Below are 23,852 nucleotides of genomic sequence, written 5' to 3'. Positions count from 1 at the left end.
TGTTAATAACTGCATAATTTACTAAACATGACACGCTTTCAATAAGTATATAGATACATTTAAATTATATTTACTATAAAAAAAATCTTTCAAAACTAATTATAATATAGTATTTAATATCCATTCTTAATATAAATTACATTATTCCAGTTTATGAATAAAATTGAATAGCTTTAAAATATATAAGAATTTATATTTAGAATTTATTTGAAAAATTTTAAAAAAAATGAAAGCATAGAAAATTATAAATAATACTTAAAATACAGCAAATAATAATAATATTTATAACTATTTTATATTTAAAAATTTCATTTCAATTTAAATAAGGAACCTTAGATTATTCAATATTTTAAAAATATTATTAAGATATTTGAATATTAAAAAACATACTGAATATTACTTAGCCATATATATATATATATATATATATATATATATATATATATATATATATATATATATATATATATATATATATATATATATATATATATATATATATATATAAAATAGTAAGTAATAAAAAGTAAATGATAAATATATTTATATATAATTTACTTTTTATTACTTACTATTTTCGAACATTTGCTTTCAATAACTATATACAAAAATATATGTGCTATAATCACTATAAAATTAATGAAACAAAACTAAACATAAATGAATGAAGTAATATTTTAAAATAACACTTACCGCATAATTATTAAACATTGCACACTTTCAATGAATATATTTATTGTAAAAAAACAAATCTTTCAAAACTAAATATAATATAATATAATATAATATAATATAATATAATATAATATAATATCATTTAGTATAATATAATATATCATTTATTATAATATTCAATATAATATGATATAATATAATGTAATATAATATAGTATCATATCATATCATATCATTTAATATCATTTAATATAATATGATATTATATAAAGTGAGTATTAAATATCCATTCTTTATATAAATTTAATTATTTATATAAAGAATATTTATTATAAATTTCATAATAATAAAATTCTTGAATTTAATTAAATGACTTAAAAAAATATATATATATATATATATATATATATATATTTTTTTTTTTTTTTGAAAAAATTATTGTATATTAGGCTTTCAATAAATGTAAAAAAAAAAAAAAGTATTTTGCTATCACTGCAGTGTATCTGTCAGAGCATTACGTATTCACAATTTCAAAGTAAACAAAGCAACAATCTCTGAACAACTAATATACCACTATGACAAATGACTCATCCAAAAAGCAATGAGGTAAAACTATGATCATCAAAATGCAATGTACACTTCTCCTGAGGACCCCAGTCCAGATGTGCTCTATAATTGTGAATGATTTTTCCGATCTTTTGGAACGATTTCATGCTCTGTTCCCCAAGGGCTTCGCTGTACAGCTTCATCAGGTCTCAGGTTCCATAATGTGGAGTCTCTCCTCTGCTTCCAGAAATCCAATATCGAAATGTTCTCCGAGGAATCTCACGCTCTCAACAAGCTACACAAAAGGCCACAGTTCAGCTGTTTCAATAAACTTAATACAGAAGTGTGCTCGAAAATCCTCAGAAAGCATATAGGAATAATTATTGCGTACTAACAAACAAGCTCTTCACAACAAAACATCGCTTTTCATGGGGGTAACAAACTCCTAGAGAAGATTATGTGAGATACATGATAAGGTACAATGATGAAACCACATATTCAGTCAAGTCGACAAACAACTGCTTCACAACATGCACAAATAACTTCTTCACAACAGTCTAAACATCATTTTTAGGAGGTAAACAAACTCTCAGACAAGATTATGCTACAAATAACTGCTTATAACTGCTTCACAACTGTCTAAACATTACAGGGAAGATAAATTTAGGTACAATGAAGAACATCACCAAGTATTAAGGGCAATATTTGAAGTAATCAAACAGCCACTTTGCAACCACTTCACAACACAAACAACTATTTTTCTACCACAACCATAATAACAACATCAAAAATCAACCACTTCCCAATATCAGCAACTGTTTTACAACTATATCAACAAACAACCATGTTAAAACCACTTCACTACATTAACAAACAACTATTTTACCACATCACTAGATCAACAAACAACCATTTTACTATCACAGCACTACATCAACAAACAAAACACCCTTTCATGAAATAAACAACTCCCAAATATCACAGAAATATCAAATATTATTATCAACATTAAAAATCAACCATTTTACAACCACTCACCTTAAACAGCAACTGTTTTACAAGTACATCCGCAGACATCGGCCATTTTAAAACCACTTCATAACACATCGTTTTACTACATTAACAAAATTGCACTACAGTACATCAACAAACAACCATATTATTACCACTTGACTGCAACAACAAACTAAACACCCTTTCATGAAATAAACTACTCCCTAAGACCACTGTCAAAAATATCAAATATAATTTTCACATTTCAACATCAAAAATCAACCATTTTACAATCGTTTTCACAATGTCAGCAACTGTTTTACAACTACATCAACAAACAACCATTTTAAAACCACTTAACATCAACAAACCACCATTTTACGACCACTTCACAACATTAACAAACATATCCTATTTTCATGAGGGAAACGACTCCCGAAGAGCACTGCCAGTAATATCAAAATCATTTAACTATCAAATATCAACATCAAAAATCAACTATTTTACAATCACTTCACAATATCAGCAACTGATTTACAACTACATCAACAGACGGCCATTTTAAAACCACTTCATATTATCAACAAACCTCATTTTACTACATTAACAAAATTTTACTACAATAACAAACCACAATCATTTCACTACATCAACAAACAAAACATCATTTTGTGAGGGAAATGACTCCCAAAGAACACTGTCAGAAATATTAAAATCATACAAATATCAAAAATCAACCATTTTACAATATCAGCAACTGTTTTACAACTACATAAACACATTATCAACAAACCACCAACTTACTACCACATCACTGCATTAACAAACAACTTTTTTACTACCACTTCACTACATCAACAAACAAAACATCCTTTCCTGAGGGAAACAACTCCCAAATAGCACTGTCTGTAATATCAAAATCATATAATTATCAAATATCAACATCAAAAATCAACCATTTTAAAACCACTTCGCAATATCAACAACTGTTTTACAACTACATCAACAAACAACCATTTTACTACATCACTACATCAAAAAGAACTATTTAACTACCACTTCACAACATCAACAAATAAAACACCTTTTCATGAGGGAAATTACTCCCAAAGAACACTGTCAGAGATATCAAAATCAACTCATTACTATCACATAACATCAAAAATCAACAATTTTTCAACCACTTCACAATATCAACTACTGTTTTACAACTACATCAACAAACAACCATTTTAAAACCACTTCACAACATTAACAAACCGCCATTTTACTACCACTTCAATATATCAACAAACAAAACATTATTTTGTGAGGGAAACAACTCCCAAATTACACTGTCAGTAATATCAAAATCATATAATTATCTAATATCAACATCAAAAATCAACCATTTTAAAACCACTTCACAATATCAACAACTGTTTTACAACTACATCAACAAACAACCTTTTTTACAACCACTTCACAACACCAACAAACCTCATCTTACTACATTAACAAAATTTCACTACATCAACAAACCAACATTCTGCTACCGCTTCACTATATCAACAAACAAAACATCCTTTTGTGAGGGAAATAACTCCCAAATTACACTGTCAGAAATATCAAAATCATATAATTATCAAATATCAACATCAAAAAATCTACCATTTACAACCACTTCACAATATCCATAATTGTTTTACGACATCAACAAACAACCATTTTACCACATCACTACATCAAATATAACTATTTTACTACTACTTCACAACATCAACAAATAAAACACCTTTTCATGAGAGAAATTACTCCCAAAGAACACTGTCAGAGATATCAAAATCAAATCATTACATATCAACATCGAAAATCGACCATTTTACAACCACTTCCCAATATCAGCAACTGTTTTACCACTACATCAACAAACAACCATTTTTAAACCACTTCACTACATCAACAAACCACAATTTTACTACCACATCACTACATCAACAAACAAAACTTTTACTACCACTTCACTACATCAACAAACAACCATTTTAAAACCACTACACTACATCAACAAACCGCCATTTTACTACCACATCACTACATCAACAAACAAACATTTTACTACCACATATCAACAAACAAAACATTATTTTGTGAGGGAAACAACTCCCAAATTACACTGTCAAAAATATCAAAATCACATAACTATCAAATATCAACATCTACTAACAACCATTTTAAAACCACCTCACAATATCAACAAACCTCCAAGTTACTACCACATCACTATACTGTACATCAACAAACAACCTTTTTACTACCACTTCACTACATAAACAAATAAAACATATTTTCCTGAGGGAAACAACTCCCAAAGAACTCTCTCAGTAATATCAAAGTCATATAATTATCAAACATCAACATCAAAAATCAACCATTTTACAATGACAACACTAACAAACCTCATATTACTACATTAACAACATTTCACTACTCAAATTAAGTTTACTTAATTGTTTTTACATATTTAAGTTGATTGAACATAAAACAATTAATCTAAAAGTAAAAAAAGTCAAGAATCACAGCAAGAAGGTCACTGGTTTGAGCCTCAGCTGGGTCAGTTGGCAGTTCTGTGTGGAGTTTGCATGGTCTCCCCATGTGTGTGTGGGTATAGGTGAATTGGGTAAGCCAAAATTAACCGTAGTGTATGTGTGTGAATGAGAGTGTATGGGTGTTTCTCAGTGATGGGTTGCAGCTTGAGGGGCATTCGATGTGTAAAAGACATGCTGGATAAGTTGGCGGTTCATTCCACTGTGGCGACCCCAGATTAATAAAGGGACTAAGCCGAAAAGAAAATGAATGAATGAATGAAACTCAAGAATTGTGTTGATTGAGCTCATTATAAATTAGTAATTTAAACAAGCAGCAAAAATATTTTTGATAGACAGATTTGTATCTAAAAGTACATATTTTTTACCTCAGAAGTACAAAATAGTACCTTGAGTACAAAAGTGTCTCCCCTTTTGAAATTTTTAGATACTGTACAAAAATGCATCTTTGAATTACCAATATAGGCTTTTTAGACAGGGCTTAATTTGCGACTGAACACTTCGGATCTGGCACCTCTGAAATCTGATCCGGCACCTAATTTTACTGATCCCCCTCCTTCCCCATTCAGTGTTCACTTTCACTTTCTTCCGCGACTCCCCAACTCTTTCCAGTTTCGTGCGCGACACCTCTACATCCGAGGGTAACATGCCGGATCTGTTACCCCGATCTGTTCTGGGACCTCGCACTTCACAAATTAAGCACTGCTTTTAGGTACAATGTGTATCCACTAAGCAATTATGTGTTTAATTGACATCTGACCGATATCTAAACATACACATCTTGGCTCAAAAAAAGGCTAAATTTGGGCAGTGAAAAATCTCTTAGATATAGACTAGACCACTGTTTCTCTACTGGTGGGGTCACGACCCAAAAGCGGGTCACGGGAACATTTTCACTGGGTTGCGGAGTGTGTGATCAAAAAAACAACAAAAGTTTAATTTTTAACTCATTTTGCTTATATCAGACTTTTATTTTGTAATCCGCGTACAACAACCGTACCATTTGACATGAGAAATTTCATTTAATTATAGCAACAAATATGTAGAAGCGCAAGTACGACCCTGAATATGTTAAGTATGGAATAAAGTATTGTTTATTTGTAAGTCTTGGTGATTTTCTTATGATTTATCTGTCACTACTTGTGTGTGCTAACAAATAAATACAAATTAATTATAGTTTCTAAAATTGTATTATAGTTCCTAAAAATTTGGGTCGCAGCTTGATGACCATGTAAAAATGTGGGTCCCATGGCTAAACCAGTTGAGAACCACTGGACTAGACTATAGACTAGTTATCAAATACACAGATTAGACATACTTCACTTGACTTCCTTTCATTTAGACTTTCACTGACAGCTCAAATTTAGCCTTGTTTAACCCAACATGTCTGTTACGGTCCCTAATTTAAATACAACTTGTGAACCAAGGACAACGTAACATTAATAAACAATGGCCAAAGTTCTCCAGCTAAATTATTTATTAACATGACATAACCAGCAAAACTATCCAAAATGACAAGAGCCCAACAACATAATAAATAACAACCAAACAAACCTAAAGCAGGTTGGAGCTCCCCACTCATATCAAAGGTAAAGCATAAAGGAGAACATAACAATAATGACGTCAAAAACTGTGGTGGCGCAGCCTGATCTCACGAGAAAACGTAAGTATTTTACGTTTTGCCAGTTTAGTGGCTAATTCGTACGAATTCATACGAGTTCAGTCGTACGAAATTGTACGATTTTAAAAAAGAGGCGTGGCACCTAACCCCACCCCTAACCCCAACCGTCATTGGGGGAGCAAGCAAATCGTATTAAATTGTACGAATTAGATCGTACGAATTCATATAAATTAGCCACTAAATCAAAAAGTTACGAATTGCCATGAGATTGTGTTGGGTGGCGTGGAGGAATGAGGGATTGCGAGAAGTTCGCTTCTGTAGGTTTTAAAGACCTAACGCCTCCAAATCAACCTTTAGAAAACTGAAAAGGGAAAAAAAGACAAACAAAATCAATTGAGAATAATAATTAATGGCAGGAGTGAACGCCACACGCAACAATGTCTATATCTTATTTAAACACAAAAAATACTTGCTCCGTAGCTTTTAAAATAATACCGCCCCAGTGACAGCTCTCAAACCTTTATACCTGAGAGTCAAGACTACATATATCCACTCTCTGCAGGCATGTATTTTGTTTAATGTCAACCCACCTTGCCTTTGCCTTTCATATCAGCCACTTCTGATACCAAATGATCCACTAGGAGTTAAGTTATTTTCTGTTGTTCCTAAAACTTGAATAGGTGACACGACTTTTGTCAGGTAGTGTATGTAGGGTTAAAATATAAGCCAACAAACAACCGCTTTACTACAGTCTAAAAATCACCTCCAAAATGTAAACAAACTCAGTAGATAACATGCGGTACATGGTAAAGCACAATGAAGCAAACCGCAGATTGTATCTTGGGTGAAATATTAAAAAGTCAACAAGCAACCGCTTCACCACATCCACAACCAATCCCTTCACAACAGTCTAAACATGATAGAAACAACTGCCGGGGAAGAAAACGTAGGGCGCGACAAAGTAAACCACATATTTAGGGTGAAATTGGGTGAAGTGGTTTTCCAGGGGAGAATCTAACATGCTCAATCGTGACTGCAAAACCAATGAAGCCAATGAGACTGACTGCACAACACATACAGCAGAGTTACTGGCAGCGACAGTAATCCCAGTAATGCTCTTACCAGTCCAGCATAATTGAACAATGAAAGATGGGTTTATGGCTAATAAATTTAAGCAATCTGCACTGGTGGTTAATAAATAAAGAAATACAGTAATCCTCTTAGGATATGACTGTCAACTTTTTTTTTTTTTTTGCACGCTCCCAGTTTTGAATAACAACAGATAGGATTTGCACCTCATCCAGATTATTGCTAAATGGAATTATGCTCACTGTTTCACACGGCAAGGTGACCCTAAAGACTTTCACTCTTATCCCTTCAGCTTTCAACTGTCATAGGTGTGTCTGACTGTGTGGAGTTACATGTGTTATTTATTTGTGAATGAATACATGGTTAATCAAAGAAAGACACAGTGAACATATTCATTTTCTTGCTCATTGATGAAACTTCTTAAGATTGATATGCACCATAAAGTGGCTTGGGAGGATAAACATGGAACTGAGATATCAGAGAAACTATGGGATAAGTGCCTGACTGCAGTACGGTCCTGTTCGGTAAACTGTAGGCACCAGTTAATACAGTTCAAAGTGATGCATCGCCTGCACTACACCAAAACCAAATAAGACAACATTTCCCCCTCTATTTCACCTATGTGTGTAACATTACAGAGGACACCACAGCTCATGCGCTTTGGTTTTGCCCAATTTTGATTAATTTTTGGACAAACATTTTTGATTTATGCAGCGTTCACACCAGATGCGGAGCGCGCGTCAAGCGCGAGTGATTTGCATGTTAAGTCAATGCAAAAGCGCGAATAGACATCCTGCGGCACGATGTGCGGTTTATTCATAAACTAATTTCGAGAGGATCACGTGCTTATAATCAACATGGCTGGCTCCTTATTAGCTCCATAATCAGCCCTATTAGATGATTACGGAAGCATTATAAATAACCTGAGTTTGTCACTCCAGTTATCTTCGTCTTGAAGCTCCCCCTTTCCACCCCTTCATCCTCCTCCTTTTCTGATTGGGCGACACGGTGGCCCAGTGGCTAGCACTGTTGCCTCACAGCAAGAACACCGCCGGTCCAACCTTTCGGGCCGGTCGGTGTTTCTGTGCGGAGTTTGCATGATCTCCCCGTGTTCGCGTGGGTTTCCCCCGGGTTCCCCGGTTTCCTCCCACCGTCCAAAACATAAACCATAGCCAAATCGACTAAAACAAATTATCACCCAATACAACCTCAGTTCACACTTCTCACGGTGACAAGCAGGGGAGTTTTCGAGACCTACCTGACCTCGAGCTCCCCTCTCGCCCTTCTAACTGGAGGGAGCCCCGGGCTTGAGGATATTAAGAGCTCAGGGCTCTCTCCCGGGACAGCATGCCAAATCCGCTTTATTGATTATCAGCTAAGTGTGAACTCTTGAAATGCGCGAATGGCGCGGCGCGAATGACCATTCTGCACAGAATTTCGCATGCACGAACTCTAGTGTGACCGCAGCATAATAATAGTAAAAATAATAATATAGAGCTGCACGATTATTATAGCCTCTCTTGTAAAAAAATAAGTGCATCTGAAAATTCTTGGATAACAACAATAGGCAAAATAGTATTCAGATGAATTTTAACATGGGCAGCTTTTGGTGCTTCACACCTTTTTATTGCGCATTTTTGGTTTCAAGAACAAGCTCCAAGATTTAGAACAGAAGTTATTTGTAAAATGTTTTCTCTATTTAAAAACAATACAGTAGCAAAAGATGAATTAGATTACGTCATATTGTATGTTTTCTAGCACGGCTGGATGTTAAATAATTGTTTGTAATAGTTGTTTGCATTGGCTAAAACTGATTAGCTTAAGTCACACCGAAGCGACAGCCAACAGAGGATTCCACTTAGTCTTAAAGCCTTTTTTGATGGATTATTTTCATTGTTTATTATGGCATAGCAGTCAAAGTAGGACAAATTATCTCATGTGTGAGAGGAATTCTGGACCTTCGTCAGTGAGGGATGGGTCTTTCGAACTGGCTACTGGCCTGAGTCATTTATCCATATGCAAGTGAATCGGAAGTCCTTAAACAATCGCAGATTAGATTGCACTTTCACATTGTAGAATAAATAGAGTCAAAACATCTATCCCACAAATGAAGACATGACTTAAAAATGAACCCAAACACACAGACGAATCACTCTAGAGTTCATGTTTAACCTATTTTTAATCAAGCAAACCCAAAACTAACCGAATCCGAAGATCTGCATGCAGAGAAGACGAATGAAGGTCAGAACAGAAAGAAATGCATCAATTTTTAAGTCCAGAAAAAGCCTTCTTCGGTATGTAGTCTGCACATATACGTCATCCCAGATCTTCTCCGTTTAATATTTCATTACAAGTGCACAGGCACGGCTAAAGGCACTTCTGTAATAAACATGAACAAAGACAGGGTATTCCCTCGCAGACGCCAATAAACTTTGATTTCCTCACCACAGACATCACAACTGCGTCTTATCTAAGCAGGCACGCTGGGTCACTGTATGTTGCAGGTGACAGTGGGTTTACTAAACACACCCTAGAACGCTCGGTTGTTCATTTCTCATGAGGCCCGGCGGCAGCATCTGTGGACCGGCAGCTAGAGGTGAGTGCTGACGCATTCAGACAGCAGGAGGGGGACAGTGGAAATCAGCCCATTTCTCCCTCCCTCCCCTGCCTCTCTTTTTTCCGCATATTGCTTTCTTCCAAGCTGCTGATAGCGTTTACACCAAAGTGCTTTCATTTATGAGTCAAAAATACAGGTTTTCTAGGCTAGAAATGCTCCCAGATTGCTTTAGAATGAGGAAACCATACAGTGGGTTTAAGTTGAGAAACAGATTTGTATGCTAAGACACAATATCATGTTGTTAACATTTTAAAGATGTTGGCAGATTTATTAGCTACGTTCAGTTCAGATTAATTACACTGACCTCAATCAGACTGATTGCATGCTAACGGAATGGATGGGACTTCATGAAGGGGATTAATGTTAACCGCAGGGCAGCTTCAGAGCTGATTGATTATTGGTTATTGATTATGCTGCATCGATAATTGGATGAAGAAATACATGGAATGGAATAAAGGAAAAGGGCATTTTCGCAGGATTTTACAAAAAGGTTTTGCTTACATATTTGCGAATATATTGCTGTAATTTAACGTAATTTATTAATCTTGATATTTACATAGATAAAATGAAGAGACTATTTATATTTAATTACAATATATTTCTGTGTTTTATTTTTTTCTCTCTGTAAACTATACTAACGGCAGTAATTAGTTATTTAGACAACACAATGCCCATATTTAAAGATCAGAAGAAATCAGTATTAAGTAAAGAAATCAGTACTTGTAAAGCCCTTGTGGCAAGCTCAGATGAAGGAGTGTTTAATAAGCGACCCTGGCAGGAAATTATACATTTATAAAAAATTTAAAAGAAAATATCTTAATATTAAAAAGGAAATATACAATTGATCTCATCCAAGTCATAACAAATGCCCTTAAATAATGTAGTCTAGTTGTCAGCAAGCATCAGTGTTTATTGAGATTGAAATAACTTTAAAAAACATTGACATTAAGATAAGAAATATTGTTATAGCTAGCTACACTTGTGACTGCTTTGGTAAATAACGCTCGTAATAAAAAAAAAGCCTGATTTTCGTTCACAACAAATGAAAACGTTTGTTATTATGACCAAAATTTTCTAAAAAAAAAATGTTATCAGATTTTTTTTAGAATAAAACATATTAATATTTACTCAAACCCACACAGAACCAGTTAATCCAGAAGAACTGAGAATTTTCAACCTATGTTTATTACCGAACGCTCGTTGTAGACATCATGGGAAGACTGATCATGAAGGAATGTGTAGTCTGGCACATTTTTAACCCTCGACAAGTCAAGATTTTATCAAGACAAAATCGCATAATCTGACATGGTGACTTTCGTAACCGACAGTAAAAACCATGTGATCTGACTGGGGCTTTAGGAAAAGCCTGATTTTTAAATCACAACAAAGGTGTACATTTGCTATTCTGACCAACTGTTATTTTCTGAAAAAGAAATAATAAATATATATATATATATATATAAGAAATGAAATTGGACATTTAAACAAATGTTTTATTCTATAAATTTACCCAACAAATCTGGTTAATCCAGGAAAAAAGGGTAATTTTTTATCTATATTAATAAATGCTGTAAATTAGAATGGTTTATTTCATGATAACTATTGCATTGATTATCAATAACTGAATAAATAAACAAACAGAATGAAGAAAAACTTACTATTAAGAATAAGCAACATATTTGTTATTCTGACCAACCTTTTCTAAAAAAAAAAAAGTTATCAGAGCTTAATATAATATTACATATTAATATTTTACTCAAACCCAGACCAAAAACAAATCCATAAATCAGGAAAACAGAGAATTCTCAACCTACATTGGGAAAAAAATAAGAGAGAATTGAAAATTCTCTGTATTTATGTGCTTGAGTAATGAAAAATTATAGATTTATTATCTCCCTGTAAACTATTAATGGTATTTATTACCTATTTTAAGTCAAATTATTGTTATTTAGAGTTTTTTTTTTTTTTGCATAAAATACATAAATGTATCATTTTTAAAGACAAAACAATATCAATGTTTTAACTATAGAAGAATAAAGAAATCAGTACTTTTAAAAAAGCCTAATTTTTCAATCACAACAAAGGAACACATTTGTTATTCTGACCAACCTTTTCTGAAAGGAATCAGAGCTTAATATAAGAAAACATAATAATATTTTACTCAAACCTTTACAGGACATTTTCAGAAAAACTGAAAAATGTCAATCTACATCAATAAATGCTGTAATTTTTTTATGATAACTATTGTATTGATCATGTTGTGTCAATAACAACTAAACAAATAAAAAGAATATAATAGGGGAAAAGTGCATTTCCTTTTATATTTTACAGTAAGGTTGTGTCAAAATATCAGTGAATTTATTCAATTGTGTGAGTAACTTCATTTATGGAGCAAATTAAGAAAGCAATTGAAAATTCTCTGTATTTATGTGCTTGAGAAATGAGAAATTTTAGATTTATTATCGCTCTGTAAACTGCTGATGGCATTTCTTTCCAATTTTAAATTGAAATATTTTGATTTAGAACTGTTTTATCATAAAAGACACTAATTGATTACTCTTTAGGCAACAAAATACCAATGTTTTAACCACAGAAGTGTAAATAAATCAGTACTTTAAAAAAAGGCCTGATTTTCAATCGCAGCAAAGGAAAACATTTGTTATTCTGAACAACATTTTCTAAAAAATGAAATGTAATCAGAGCTTTTTTAAAGTAATACATATTAATATTTTACTCAAACCCATACAGAACCAATCCATTTAATCCAGAAAAACTGAGAATTTTCAACCTATGTTAATAAATGCTGTAAAATAGCACTTTTTACTTGAAAATAACTATTGTTTTATGTTAATTCAATTCAGTTCAATTCAATCAACTTTATTGTCTATCCCACAGGCCTTAGACAATTGTCTTTAGACACAGGCTCACACACAACAGCAAAACATGAATACACTTACACCAATACTTTAAAAATCCTATTTAAAAATGGCAGTGGGAATAAATGTCTTCTTTACACACACAGCTTCACTGCAATCAACTGTTTATTTCTTGTTGATGCTGGATCAATGCTGAAATGTTACCAATGTTAAGCTCTGTCTAAATCGTCCTGATGTCACCAGCTAGAACATCTTTTCATCGCAAAACTGTGGCAACACAAATCCCTCTGGATGCAGTGAGGGATTGACAGATACGTGTTCTCTTGATCGCACCCTGATTTGTTCACAAGAACTGAAAGGGATTTAAAGCGCTGATACCCTGTCAGACACAATCCTCTTCCTGAGAAACACTCATCCCAACATCTGTATCAAGCATCATATTATATAAACTGTTTATATAATGTAATAATCTGCCCCATTATTCTATCCATAAAAGATTTACGACCCTTCCTAAATTCAAAATCACTTCATCATTCAATAATACCACCTTATAATTGAGCAAAATCCACCAAAAAATCAACAAGGTGTGGGATGTCAGGTATAAAATGTCTGAATAACATCAATTTTTCCATCCTAGGCCTGAAGATACGGCAGGCTTCGTCAGCACTGCAGGCCGCAGAGGCTGCAGCATATCTAATAGCACTGAATCAACAACCTCCACACATCATTCAGGCATCAAGCTCCAGTCGCTGTCTGCTTTTACTATCTGCGCTGCTTAATTTCAGCTTTGACTAACTCTAAAATTCCACATTTTACCGTCTACATGAATTTTTTTTTCCTCAGAACAAACAACAATTATACTGTAGCTGCAAAATAGTGACTGAAATTGCAATTAGACAGATTATTTGGAAATCTAAGATGCATGGAAACTCATTAAGTTGCATATCGGACATCTACAGTCCACAATCTGTGAAAGAAAGCAATTTCCTTTTCAGTGCAAGCATGTAATACATACTAAATCTAATAGATTACTCAGTGATATTTTTTTATGCTAAGGAACAGCCATTCAGTAATGAAAAAGCCATGCCCCACCCTAAGAAATAAATATGTTCAGCTAATTTATCTTTCCATTTATCAGGCCAAGGTCCCAATTGATTCTCTCTCTCTTTCTCTCACTCACTCATTCACTCACACACACACACACACACACACACACATTTGCAAATGCACGTAAAACAAAACAAACACACACATATATAGTCATACTAACCACCATAAATAAATGAACATAATGCCTGACCCCAGAGCTTTAATTTGTATATTTAAAGATTTTCTTTTAATTTTTATTTTAGATTTGGCTGCAAATAAAAATCTGAATAGTAATGTGGAAAAAACAATAAATAACCCAAGGCTATTCTGAAAGAAGTGCATAACAAATAATTGACATGACTGTGTTATCCGCATTCGGATCCTACCTCATCTCTCCAGACGAAACAAGACAATAAAGTCATCAATATTAATGGCGTTTTCTGCCCCATTCTTCTTCCTTCTCTTCTTAGTGTTTGATTTCTGCTGCGTTCTTTGGATGTCTGTTTTAAACTACTGGATTATCTCCGAAAGGATCAAGCAAAGGGGATGAAGTGCTCTGCTACGGGATACGAGCTGCTGCGATCGCGCAATGTTGCGATATCTCCTGTGTCTGCAGATCTCAGTGAACTGACAAGCGGCTGCGGCTCCGCGGAGGAAAACCAAACCCTCCTCCGCTCAGGCTGCGCAGAAGCCGGCCGTCCTTTTGCTGGAGAACGGCGCTATCTGCTGGATGAATGTAGAAATGCATTAGGGACACCTGGGTGTGTGAAAATAAAAAACCTTCTAAAGATCGCTTAGTTTTAATCAGAAGGCCTAAATTTCTCTGAGTGCTTATTTTTAATTTACATTAACATAGATTTTTTACAGTTCACACTACCTTGTTATTACAGCGACACATATTGCTCATGTTGTAGGTTTAGGTTTAAGCTGCTGGAGGTAGGCCTAAATCAAGATGTTTACAATATGCAATTTGAGCAAACTTTCTTTCATAAATAACAAGACAGGTATTGGTAACATGTTTTCAGACCTTTATTTTTTTTAAACAACACAATAACAATGATATAACTTTAGATAACCCCTGACTGAGAAAGAAAACCTTTGTCATTCTGACAACTATAATTTAAGGAAAACATAAATAAAATAATGATTACAACAATTCATATACACTGGGAGTTTGTGTCTGTGTATTATTTATTTATTAGTTAGCCTTAGTGTCTGAGAAAAAAAATACTATTTGTTTAGGTAATTTTCCGTTCCGTTTAGTCCTTTTGTTATTTAGGGGTCGCCACAGCGGAATGAACCACCAATTTATTCAGCATATGTTTTACGCAGCGCATGCCCTTCCAGCCGCAACCCAATAGTGGGAAACACCCATACACTTTTTGCATTTACACACAAACACTACGGCCAATTTTAGCTTTCTCAATTTACCTACTGCATGTCTTTGGACTTTGGGGGAAACCTGAGAACATGCAAACTCCACACAGAAATGCCAACTGACCCAGACAGGGCTAAAACCAGTGACCTTTTTGCTGTGAGGCGATCATGCTACCCACTGCACCACCGTGACGCCTTAGTTTAGTTATCATTCATTTATTCATTTTTATTCATTCATTCGTTTTCTTTTTGGCTTAGTCCCTTTATTAATCTGGGTTCATCACAGCGGAATGAACCACCAACTTGTCCAGCATATGTTTTACACAGCAGATGCCCTTCCTGCTGCAATCTACCACTTGGAAACACCCATACACACTTACATTCACACACATACACTATGGACAATTTAGCTAACCTAATTCACCTAGCAGCAGGTCTTTGGACTGGAAGAAACTGGAGCACCTGGAGTAAACAGTAGACCAACATGAGGAGAACATGCAAACTCCACACAGAAATGCCAACTGACCCAGCCGGGGCTCGAACTAGCAACCTTTTTGCTATGTGGCAATCATGCTACCCACTGTGCCACTGTGACGCCTTAGATTAGTTTTATAAAGGTAAAAAAATAATAGGCCTAATAATTAGGGACCCCCTTTGCTTTACAGAAGATGGCATGAAAATGTAAAAAAGTTTATGACACTTCATGAACCAGAAAAAATAGAACTGTCTCAACAAGAAAAAAATGTGCTGCATTTCTTAACCCCTAACGTCGCTAGTTAACACACTCCATGCATTTTTTCAATACATGCCATCATTTTTAAATATCAACCTCTACCAAATAGTTGATATATTGGTTTATGGTGAAAGGAATCAATATATACACTATGAAAAATCCCAAAATATGAAGTGTAAGACCAATTTATTAAAGAAATATTCAGCATAAAACTATTTTAAATACTAAATCATCTTTATTTTTTCTGAAGTATGGCATCAAATATTTCAAATTCTTTTTTAACATATTTTCTTGCTTTTGTTTGTTTGTTTGTTTGTTTTTATTATTAAAATAATAATTATGGTATGGTAAAAATGGTAATTATTATTATTAACATTATTAAAATTATTAATATATATATATATATATATATATATATATATATATATATATATATATATATATATATATATATATATATATATATATATATATATATATATATATATATATATATATATATATATAATTTTGTTTATTTTTGTCCAAACATACATATTTACCTAACAATTCCGAAAATCTCTCCCACCAAAAATAAACCCCAACTACTGCCGACTCTTGTGTCACCGAGCTCGGAGTGTAAACGCCTCTGTGTGGTTATGTACGGAAGTAGTTTGTTTGTCAAACCCAACGAAACTATCGCGTCACTTTAAGCCCTCAGGTGAAGGAGATGAGAGGACGCAGTGGAATTCACTTTATGCAACTCTGAAAGTTCCATACAGAACTTTTATAACTGGATTATTCCTTTCAAACTGTCAAGGGGAAAAGACGTGGATAAACTGATCCGAACATCAGACGCGCGCTCGTCTGTTTGGTGCCTTTGGATCGCAGAACTAGTCCTGGAGAAACATGAGTTCTGCCGCGTATGCACAGGTAAGTGCTTTTCATATTGGCAGCTTGGTTTAAATGTTGTATTGTTGCCCTTTTTTTCAACTTTATTGTTCCTAATGTGAAACTGATAGGCTACATTTAACCAGGTCAGGTTTGTAAAACCCCCTGAACAAATTTAGACCACATAACTTGAATATATTCATTTAAAGCGGTATATGCCAATATATGATTTGTGAAGTGTTGTTTTTATTTATTTATTCTATCATATTTTCATTGTCCTTTCGTTTTTTCCTTACATTGTCACCTGTGAGGATAGATTATTGTTAAATTTGAGTGTCGGGGCGTGTTTGATTCAGTGACTCTTTTTCAATCAAACGATTCCTCAAGTGATTCTTTCACAGGTTACTCCCAATAATGGTTTGAAGGCTTGAACTATGGAATGAATCCAGTTCTTGCATGTGAACGAAAATGATTCGTTCATTTAAACGATTCACTATCAAGATTCACTAACTCCACACGCCCATGTAAAGTTTGTGTTCTTATAGAGAGTCAGACATTAATTTGATATCTGACAGGAGAAGCTGAAGTGTTTGTTTGTTAGTGTGTATGTGTTTGTATTGTAACACAATAGACACGTGTGCGCGCAGTTTTTTTTTACATGACACTAGACCAAATCAAATTGCGATTTTTATCTGATCAAAATTGCAATTCAAAATGTGATTTACTACCATTTTATAAAATAACTACAAGTTTTATGCGGTAGCAATTTTAAAACGGCACCAAAAAAAGACCTAGCATTATCACAAAGTACTCTAAATATGCTATTGTTATTTAAAACCTCGTAAACATTGTTGACATTTTTCCCATTAAAGTTGTCAGTTGTCATGAGTCCAATTAAATGATTTATAGACCATTTTGGTTTCAAAATAAATAATTTTTTACAAAATGAAATATTTGCATTGATGTAAACTTATATTTTTGTATACTTGCCATTATTAAATTAAAAATAACAATGTTTTATATGTATAGCTTTGTATTATTGTTTTAGTATATATATATACTAGGGCTACACAATATATTGTTTCAGCATCGATATCACAATGTGACATCCACAATAGTCACATCGCAGGAAGTGCAGCGCTGAGTTTATATGTTGGGATTAGTTGAGCATGAGCCACAGATCAGAACACACGATTTTTAAAGTCACCAAAAAGTTTAATCATAATGAAGTAAAAGTTTATAATTTGCATATGTTTTAAGGCCTCTGACTGTGTAAGCAGATAATTTAAAGTATTCAGGCGCATGAAATTGTACTGTTTGTAACTAATGAAAATGTATTCATTAAAATATTTCTATAATGAAGACTATAGTGTTTAATTGTATAATTAACTACATCTTGTTGTACAGTCAGTGTTGCTACAGTGTTTGTGCGTTTGATTATTCTGTACCTGAAAAGTATGATGTAAAATATTTCACTTCTATCTTCCTAGTGATATTCCAGAACTATCCCATAATCTTCCAGAATAATCCCAAATAAGTCTAAATTAATTAATTCTTTCCAAAAAGAGCTATTCGAGCTATCTGGCGAATTTGTATTCATATCGCAATATACTGTATATCACAGCAAAACAAAATATTGCAATGTTTTTGCGATTTGAGTTGCCTTGGTCAGTTGGTTTGAGTTCTCTTCATTTATTGGGTTTTACTGTGGTCAAATTGCTTCGTTTACTCAAATTCACAGTACTCATTAGGATTAGTTTTTGAACTTGCATAGTTTGTTGCAATATAGATATGTGAGCAATTCCATGCAAAAGTCAACCTTGCCATGAAACAAATTATGAACATGCAATGAACAAAGTCAGCTCTTATTCTTTTTAATACACAGTTTAATACACAGTATTTCTACAAAGTATGTTGCATACAAAACATGTTTACAGATTAATATTTTTCTGGTCTCATAACTCAATTTCAATGTAATGTTAATGTATTCTTTCTATGCAAATTTTTGTTTTGGGGTTTTACGACAAATGTCACATCAGTAACGCTGGAATTGCTGAAATAATCAATTTTATATATAAAAAGCATTTGCTGAAAACATGACTATATAGAGAGTATGTTTGTTTTGTGAGCGGCACAGAAATCGGCAAACTGTTCTCAGAAACTATTAAGTATGTTTTTCATTCATTTTCTTGTCGGCTTAGTCCCTTTATCAATCCAGGGTCGCCACAGCGGAATGAACCGCCAACTTATCCAGCAAGTTTTTTACGCAGTGGATGCCCTTCCAGCTGCAACCCATCTCTGGGAAACATCCACACACACACACACACTCATACACTACGGACAATTTAGCCTACCCAATTCTCTTGTACCGCATGTCTTTGGACTGTAGGGGAAACCGGAGCACCCGGAGGAAACCCACGCAAAGGCAGGGAGAACATGCAAACACAAAACAGACAGGCCAACTGAGCCGAGGTTCAAACTAGCGACCCAGTTACCTTCTTGCTGTGAGGCGACAGCTCTACCTACTGCGCCACTGCCAACAACATTGTCCCTTCATATAACCGCACAGTTACTGACATTGTGATTAATTGTGCAGGCCTACATGATAATAAACGTGACGTAATAAAGAATTTAATTTTCCATCTGTAAACGCATCATTGACCATTACAAAAATGTCTAAACCACTAATGAAAAAAAAAGTTTTCATTTGTAGTACATTGTTGTCATGTAAACTTCTCCAAAAAGCCTTTTCAGCAGTTTAAATTACAATGAACATCTCCATGACATATTCAAATATCTAATACATGACACTCTAGGATTTCTAGGGTTAATCTCTGACATTTGGTTTGCCGTGTTATTCCCTAGAAATTAATTCCTTGGTTTTGTTGTTGCTAGCACCTTGCTTTATATCAGTAGGAATGAAAGACTGTTCTCACAAAAACATTCCCCTGAAGCAAAATAAGGCATCTGAGATCCATTTAGTGACACAGTTTCAATGTTGTATTGTCTGTGTGCTTGTGCTTATGTGTACATTCTTGTTGTATAGTTATAGGAAATGAAAACATGTCTGCTCTTCATAGTTTTGTCCTGGAAATACAGAGCAGTGGCTTCAGTCATTTCCATAATTAGTTTGTTTCAGTTGTCATCTGCAATAATGACAATATGGCAATCCATTGCTTACGGGAGCAAAAACATTTTGACAAATAATATAATAATCTTATTGAACACTCTGTAAAAATGATCTGTTAATTAACAGCTTCTGCATTTTGTGATGCACAATTGTGAATTGCATTAAGGGACCTTGATCTCTGCTATGTTGACTTCTTATGTTAAAAAGCATAAATAAATGAGGAAAAATTCAAACTCTAACAACATACGGAAAACTGCTAATTTATAGATATTTTTAAATGTGTTTAATGTTTCTGCTGCCAACTGTTTTATCATTATTAATCAAACAACAAAAGGACAAAATCACTTACTGCTCTTGACTAAAGAACTTGCATAGCTATAATTAAAGTTTTTTTTCTTACAAAGAAGATGCTTAAAGCACAGTTTGGTTTTATTTACAGGGAGGAAAATAACTGTATACAGTTGAAGTCAGAATTAATAGCCCCCCTGAATTATTAGCCCCCCTGTATATTTTTCCCCCCAATTTCTGTTTACCGGCGATAAGATTTTTTTCAACACATTTCTAAACATGATAGTTTCAATAACTAATTTCTAATCACTGATTTATTTTACCTTTGCCATGATGACAGTAAATGATATTTGACTAGATATTATTCAAGACACCTATATACAGCTTACAGTGACATTTAAAGGCTTAACTAGGTTAATTAGGTTAACTACAGGTTAGGGTAATTAAGCAAGTTATTGTATAAAGATGGTTTGTTCTGTAGACAGTCGGGGGGAAAAATAGCTTAAAGGGGCTGATAATTTTGACCTTAAAATGGTTTTTAAAAAAATTAAAACTGCTTTTATTTTAGCCGAAATATAACAAATAAGACTTTCTCTATAAGAAAAAATATTATCAGACATACTGTGAAAATGTCCTTGCTATGTTAAACATTATTTGGGAAATATTTAAAAAAGAAAAAAATTCAAAGGGGGCTAATAATTCTTAAACTGTATAAAATCCTGAATTATTAGCGACCTTGTTTCCTCCAGTTTCTGTTTAACAGAAAGAAGTTTTTTTTCAAAACATTTCTAAACATAATAGATGTAATAACTCATTTTAAATGACTGATTTAAAACAAATAAGACTTTCCCCAGAAGAAAAAATATTATAGGAAATACTGCATAAAATTCATTGCTCTGTTAAACATAATTTGGGAAATATTCATAAAAACATTTCACAGTAGGGTGAATAATTTTGACTTCAACTGTATATCGATTTTAATAATCGTGATTAGAATTATGATTAAAAATAATCGTGATTATGATTTTTCATAATTCAGGAGTACTAATAATTTTGACTTCAACTATATATCATCATCACGATATGAGATTAATTGCATCATGTTGTGAATTTTTTTTATACACTGTAAAACCAAACAATCAGCTTTATCAAATGAAATGAGTGTAGTCAACTCAACATTAACTGAAAGTTAATTCTACTCATTTAAAAAGAGTTTTGAACTCAGTGTTGAAGGTAATGAGTTAATTAAATACCTCATTACTTCAACTTAAATGGGGTAAGTTCACAATGCTCATAAAGATTAGTTTTGATTCAAATGGTTTGTAGCAATCTGTTTCCTCAAATGGTTTGAGTTTCCTTAAACTGTTTGGGTTCTACTGTACTCCGTTGGTTTAATTTCTCTTCATTAATCGAGTTTTACTGTGCTCAAATTGCTTCTTTACTCAAATAGATTAAGTTCACAGTACTCATTAGCATTAGTTTTTGAACTTAAATAGTTTGTTGCAGTCGGTCTCCTCAAATGGTTTGAGTTAACAGAACTTTTAGGGTTTTACCAGCCAGATCTCACGAAGAAACGTAAGTATTTTACGTTTTGTCAGTTTAGTGGCTAATTCGTACGAATTCATACGAGTCCAGTCGTACAAAATGTACGATTTTACAATGGAGGCATGCATGGCACCCAACCCCACCCCTAACCCCAACCGTCATTGGGTGATGAGCAAATTGTACTAAATTTTATGAATTACATCGTACGAATTAATACGAATTAGCCACTAAATCAAAAAAGTTACAAATTGCTGTGAGATTGCATTGGTTTTACAGCTCAGCCATACTAACAATAATATACATTTCGATTGGTGCAATTTTTTTCTATGAAATTTATAACATTGCTTCCAAAAGGTTGTTTACACAGCTTTGTCATAAGAACATTTGGGAAATCTAAATAACATGTCTGTTTCATTATAAAAAACATTTTGTTGAATGGAAAACTTTCATTTATGTTAAAGTACCTTATTAACAAAGAGCCTTTTTTCTTAAAAGTGTACTTTCTTAAATCCAATCATTTTTTTCTTTAGGCTCTTGTCCTGCCTTAACTAGCCGCGCCATGAAAGATCTAATAGATGCGTGTACTATAAATAGAAAATAGATTAGTAGGAATGAAGCATACCTATGGCTATTCTATCACTTGATGCATTGGCTGTATAAGCAAACCATGGCAACTGACTAGCAAAATATGTTGAGTGAAATTAGATGGATGTAGCTGTATATAATCAGACATGAGTAAGACCTTCGCTGAAGTAGGGGGAGATGATGTTTACAGATGGGCTCTGTTTGCTGTTAAACACACACCTAGTTTCCCAGGTACATGCAATTTCTTCTGCTCCTCAGGCCTGTTTCAACTTGATGTCTCCCAGATACTCGCAGAGCCTATGCGTTTTGTCTAGCTTTCAGGCTCTCAGACAAGCTTATTTCAGTAATTGAATTGAGTTATCCATTTGTAAATTAAAGAAATAATTGCCCTTTTGAAAATAGACATGATCAGGTTGTACATTCTAGATGTAGAATTGGACACTCAAGACTAATATACTCATGTTTATTAAAAGAGGAAGAAAAACCTATTTGTGACTTGTGTAAGAATATTGATTCATATTCCTTTGGCTTAATCCTTTCACTTATCAGAGGTTGCCACAGCGGAATGAACCGCCAACTTATCCAGCATCTGTTTTATGCAGCAGATGCCCTTCCAGCTGCAACCTAGTACTGGAAAACACCTATATACTCTCGCATTTATCCACATACACTACGGCCAATTTTGCTTATTCAGTTCACCTATAGAGCATGTCTTTCGACTGTGGGGGAAACCGGAGCACCCGGTGGTAACCCACGATATAACGGGGAGAACATGCAAACTCCACCCAGAAGTGCCAACTTATCCAGCTGGGACTCAAACTAGAGACCTTCTTACTAAGGCAACGGTGCTAACAACTGAGCCACCGTGTCATCCTGTGTAAGAATATTTTAATGATAAAACATATTTAAATAGAATGTGTATTTTTTAATGATATCAGAAAACTTTGTTATTCAGGATATATTTTAAGGCAAATGTTTGAAAAGGTGTCTTCTGGAGGAATTTTAGGCTTCATTTACGCAGCAATTCTGAAAATTTTATTTATTTATTTTTTCTCTCATGTGGCACAGATCGGATATGGCCCATGTGCATGTAAGCATGGGCGTGGTAGTGGGGGGAAAAGTGGACCTGACTACCCAGGGCCCCGTCTAGGGAGAGGGCCCTTTGAAATCCCACCAATTTTTTATTATTATTTTTTTTGTAGCCTACTTCGAATTAATTGGCCCCTCCAATTG

General features: G+C 33.8%; 2 protein-coding genes and 1 long non-coding RNA gene across 4 annotated transcripts in view; 1 reads left to right on the top strand and 2 right to left on the bottom strand.

Moving 5' to 3' along the window:
* Positions 1–14,720, bottom strand: part of aplp1 (amyloid beta (A4) precursor-like protein 1) — a 124,787-nt gene extending 110,067 nt beyond the window's left edge. Inside the window, exon 1 of the mRNA XM_001342885.10 lies at positions 14,478–14,720. Coding sequence (XP_001342921.4) covers positions 14,478–14,540 — 63 coding nt within the window. The 5' untranslated portion in view covers positions 14,541–14,720. The remainder of the gene's footprint in view (positions 1–14,477) is intronic.
* On the bottom strand, positions 1,104–8,354 carry LOC141377899 (uncharacterized). The gene is made up of 3 exons (XR_012391008.1): positions 5,433–8,354; positions 4,184–5,245; positions 1,104–4,101 (listed from the first exon to the last, which is right to left on the bottom strand). It is a non-coding gene; the product is annotated as an uncharacterized lncRNA (long non-coding RNA).
* Positions 14,721–16,869: 2,149 nt separating the features above from the next.
* The window catches only part of st14 (ST14 transmembrane serine protease matriptase), an 81,371-nt gene continuing 74,388 nt past the window's right edge, over positions 16,870–23,852 (top strand). For both annotated transcript variants that reach the window (XR_011006502.2, XM_680264.11), the window contains exon 1: positions 16,870–17,113. Coding sequence is in view for 1 of the 2 variants with exons in the window: in XM_680264.11 (XP_685356.5) it covers positions 17,090–17,113 (24 nt within the window). In the remaining variant the exon portion in view is untranslated. The remainder of the gene's footprint in view (positions 17,114–23,852) is intronic.

Source organism: Danio rerio, chromosome 15 (assembly GCF_049306965.1).
Source record: "Danio rerio strain Tuebingen ecotype United States chromosome 15, GRCz12tu, whole genome shotgun sequence".
Classification (NCBI taxonomy): Eukaryota; Metazoa; Chordata; class Actinopteri; order Cypriniformes; family Danionidae; genus Danio; species Danio rerio.
This window is presented reverse-complemented; position numbering and strand designations above follow the sequence as displayed.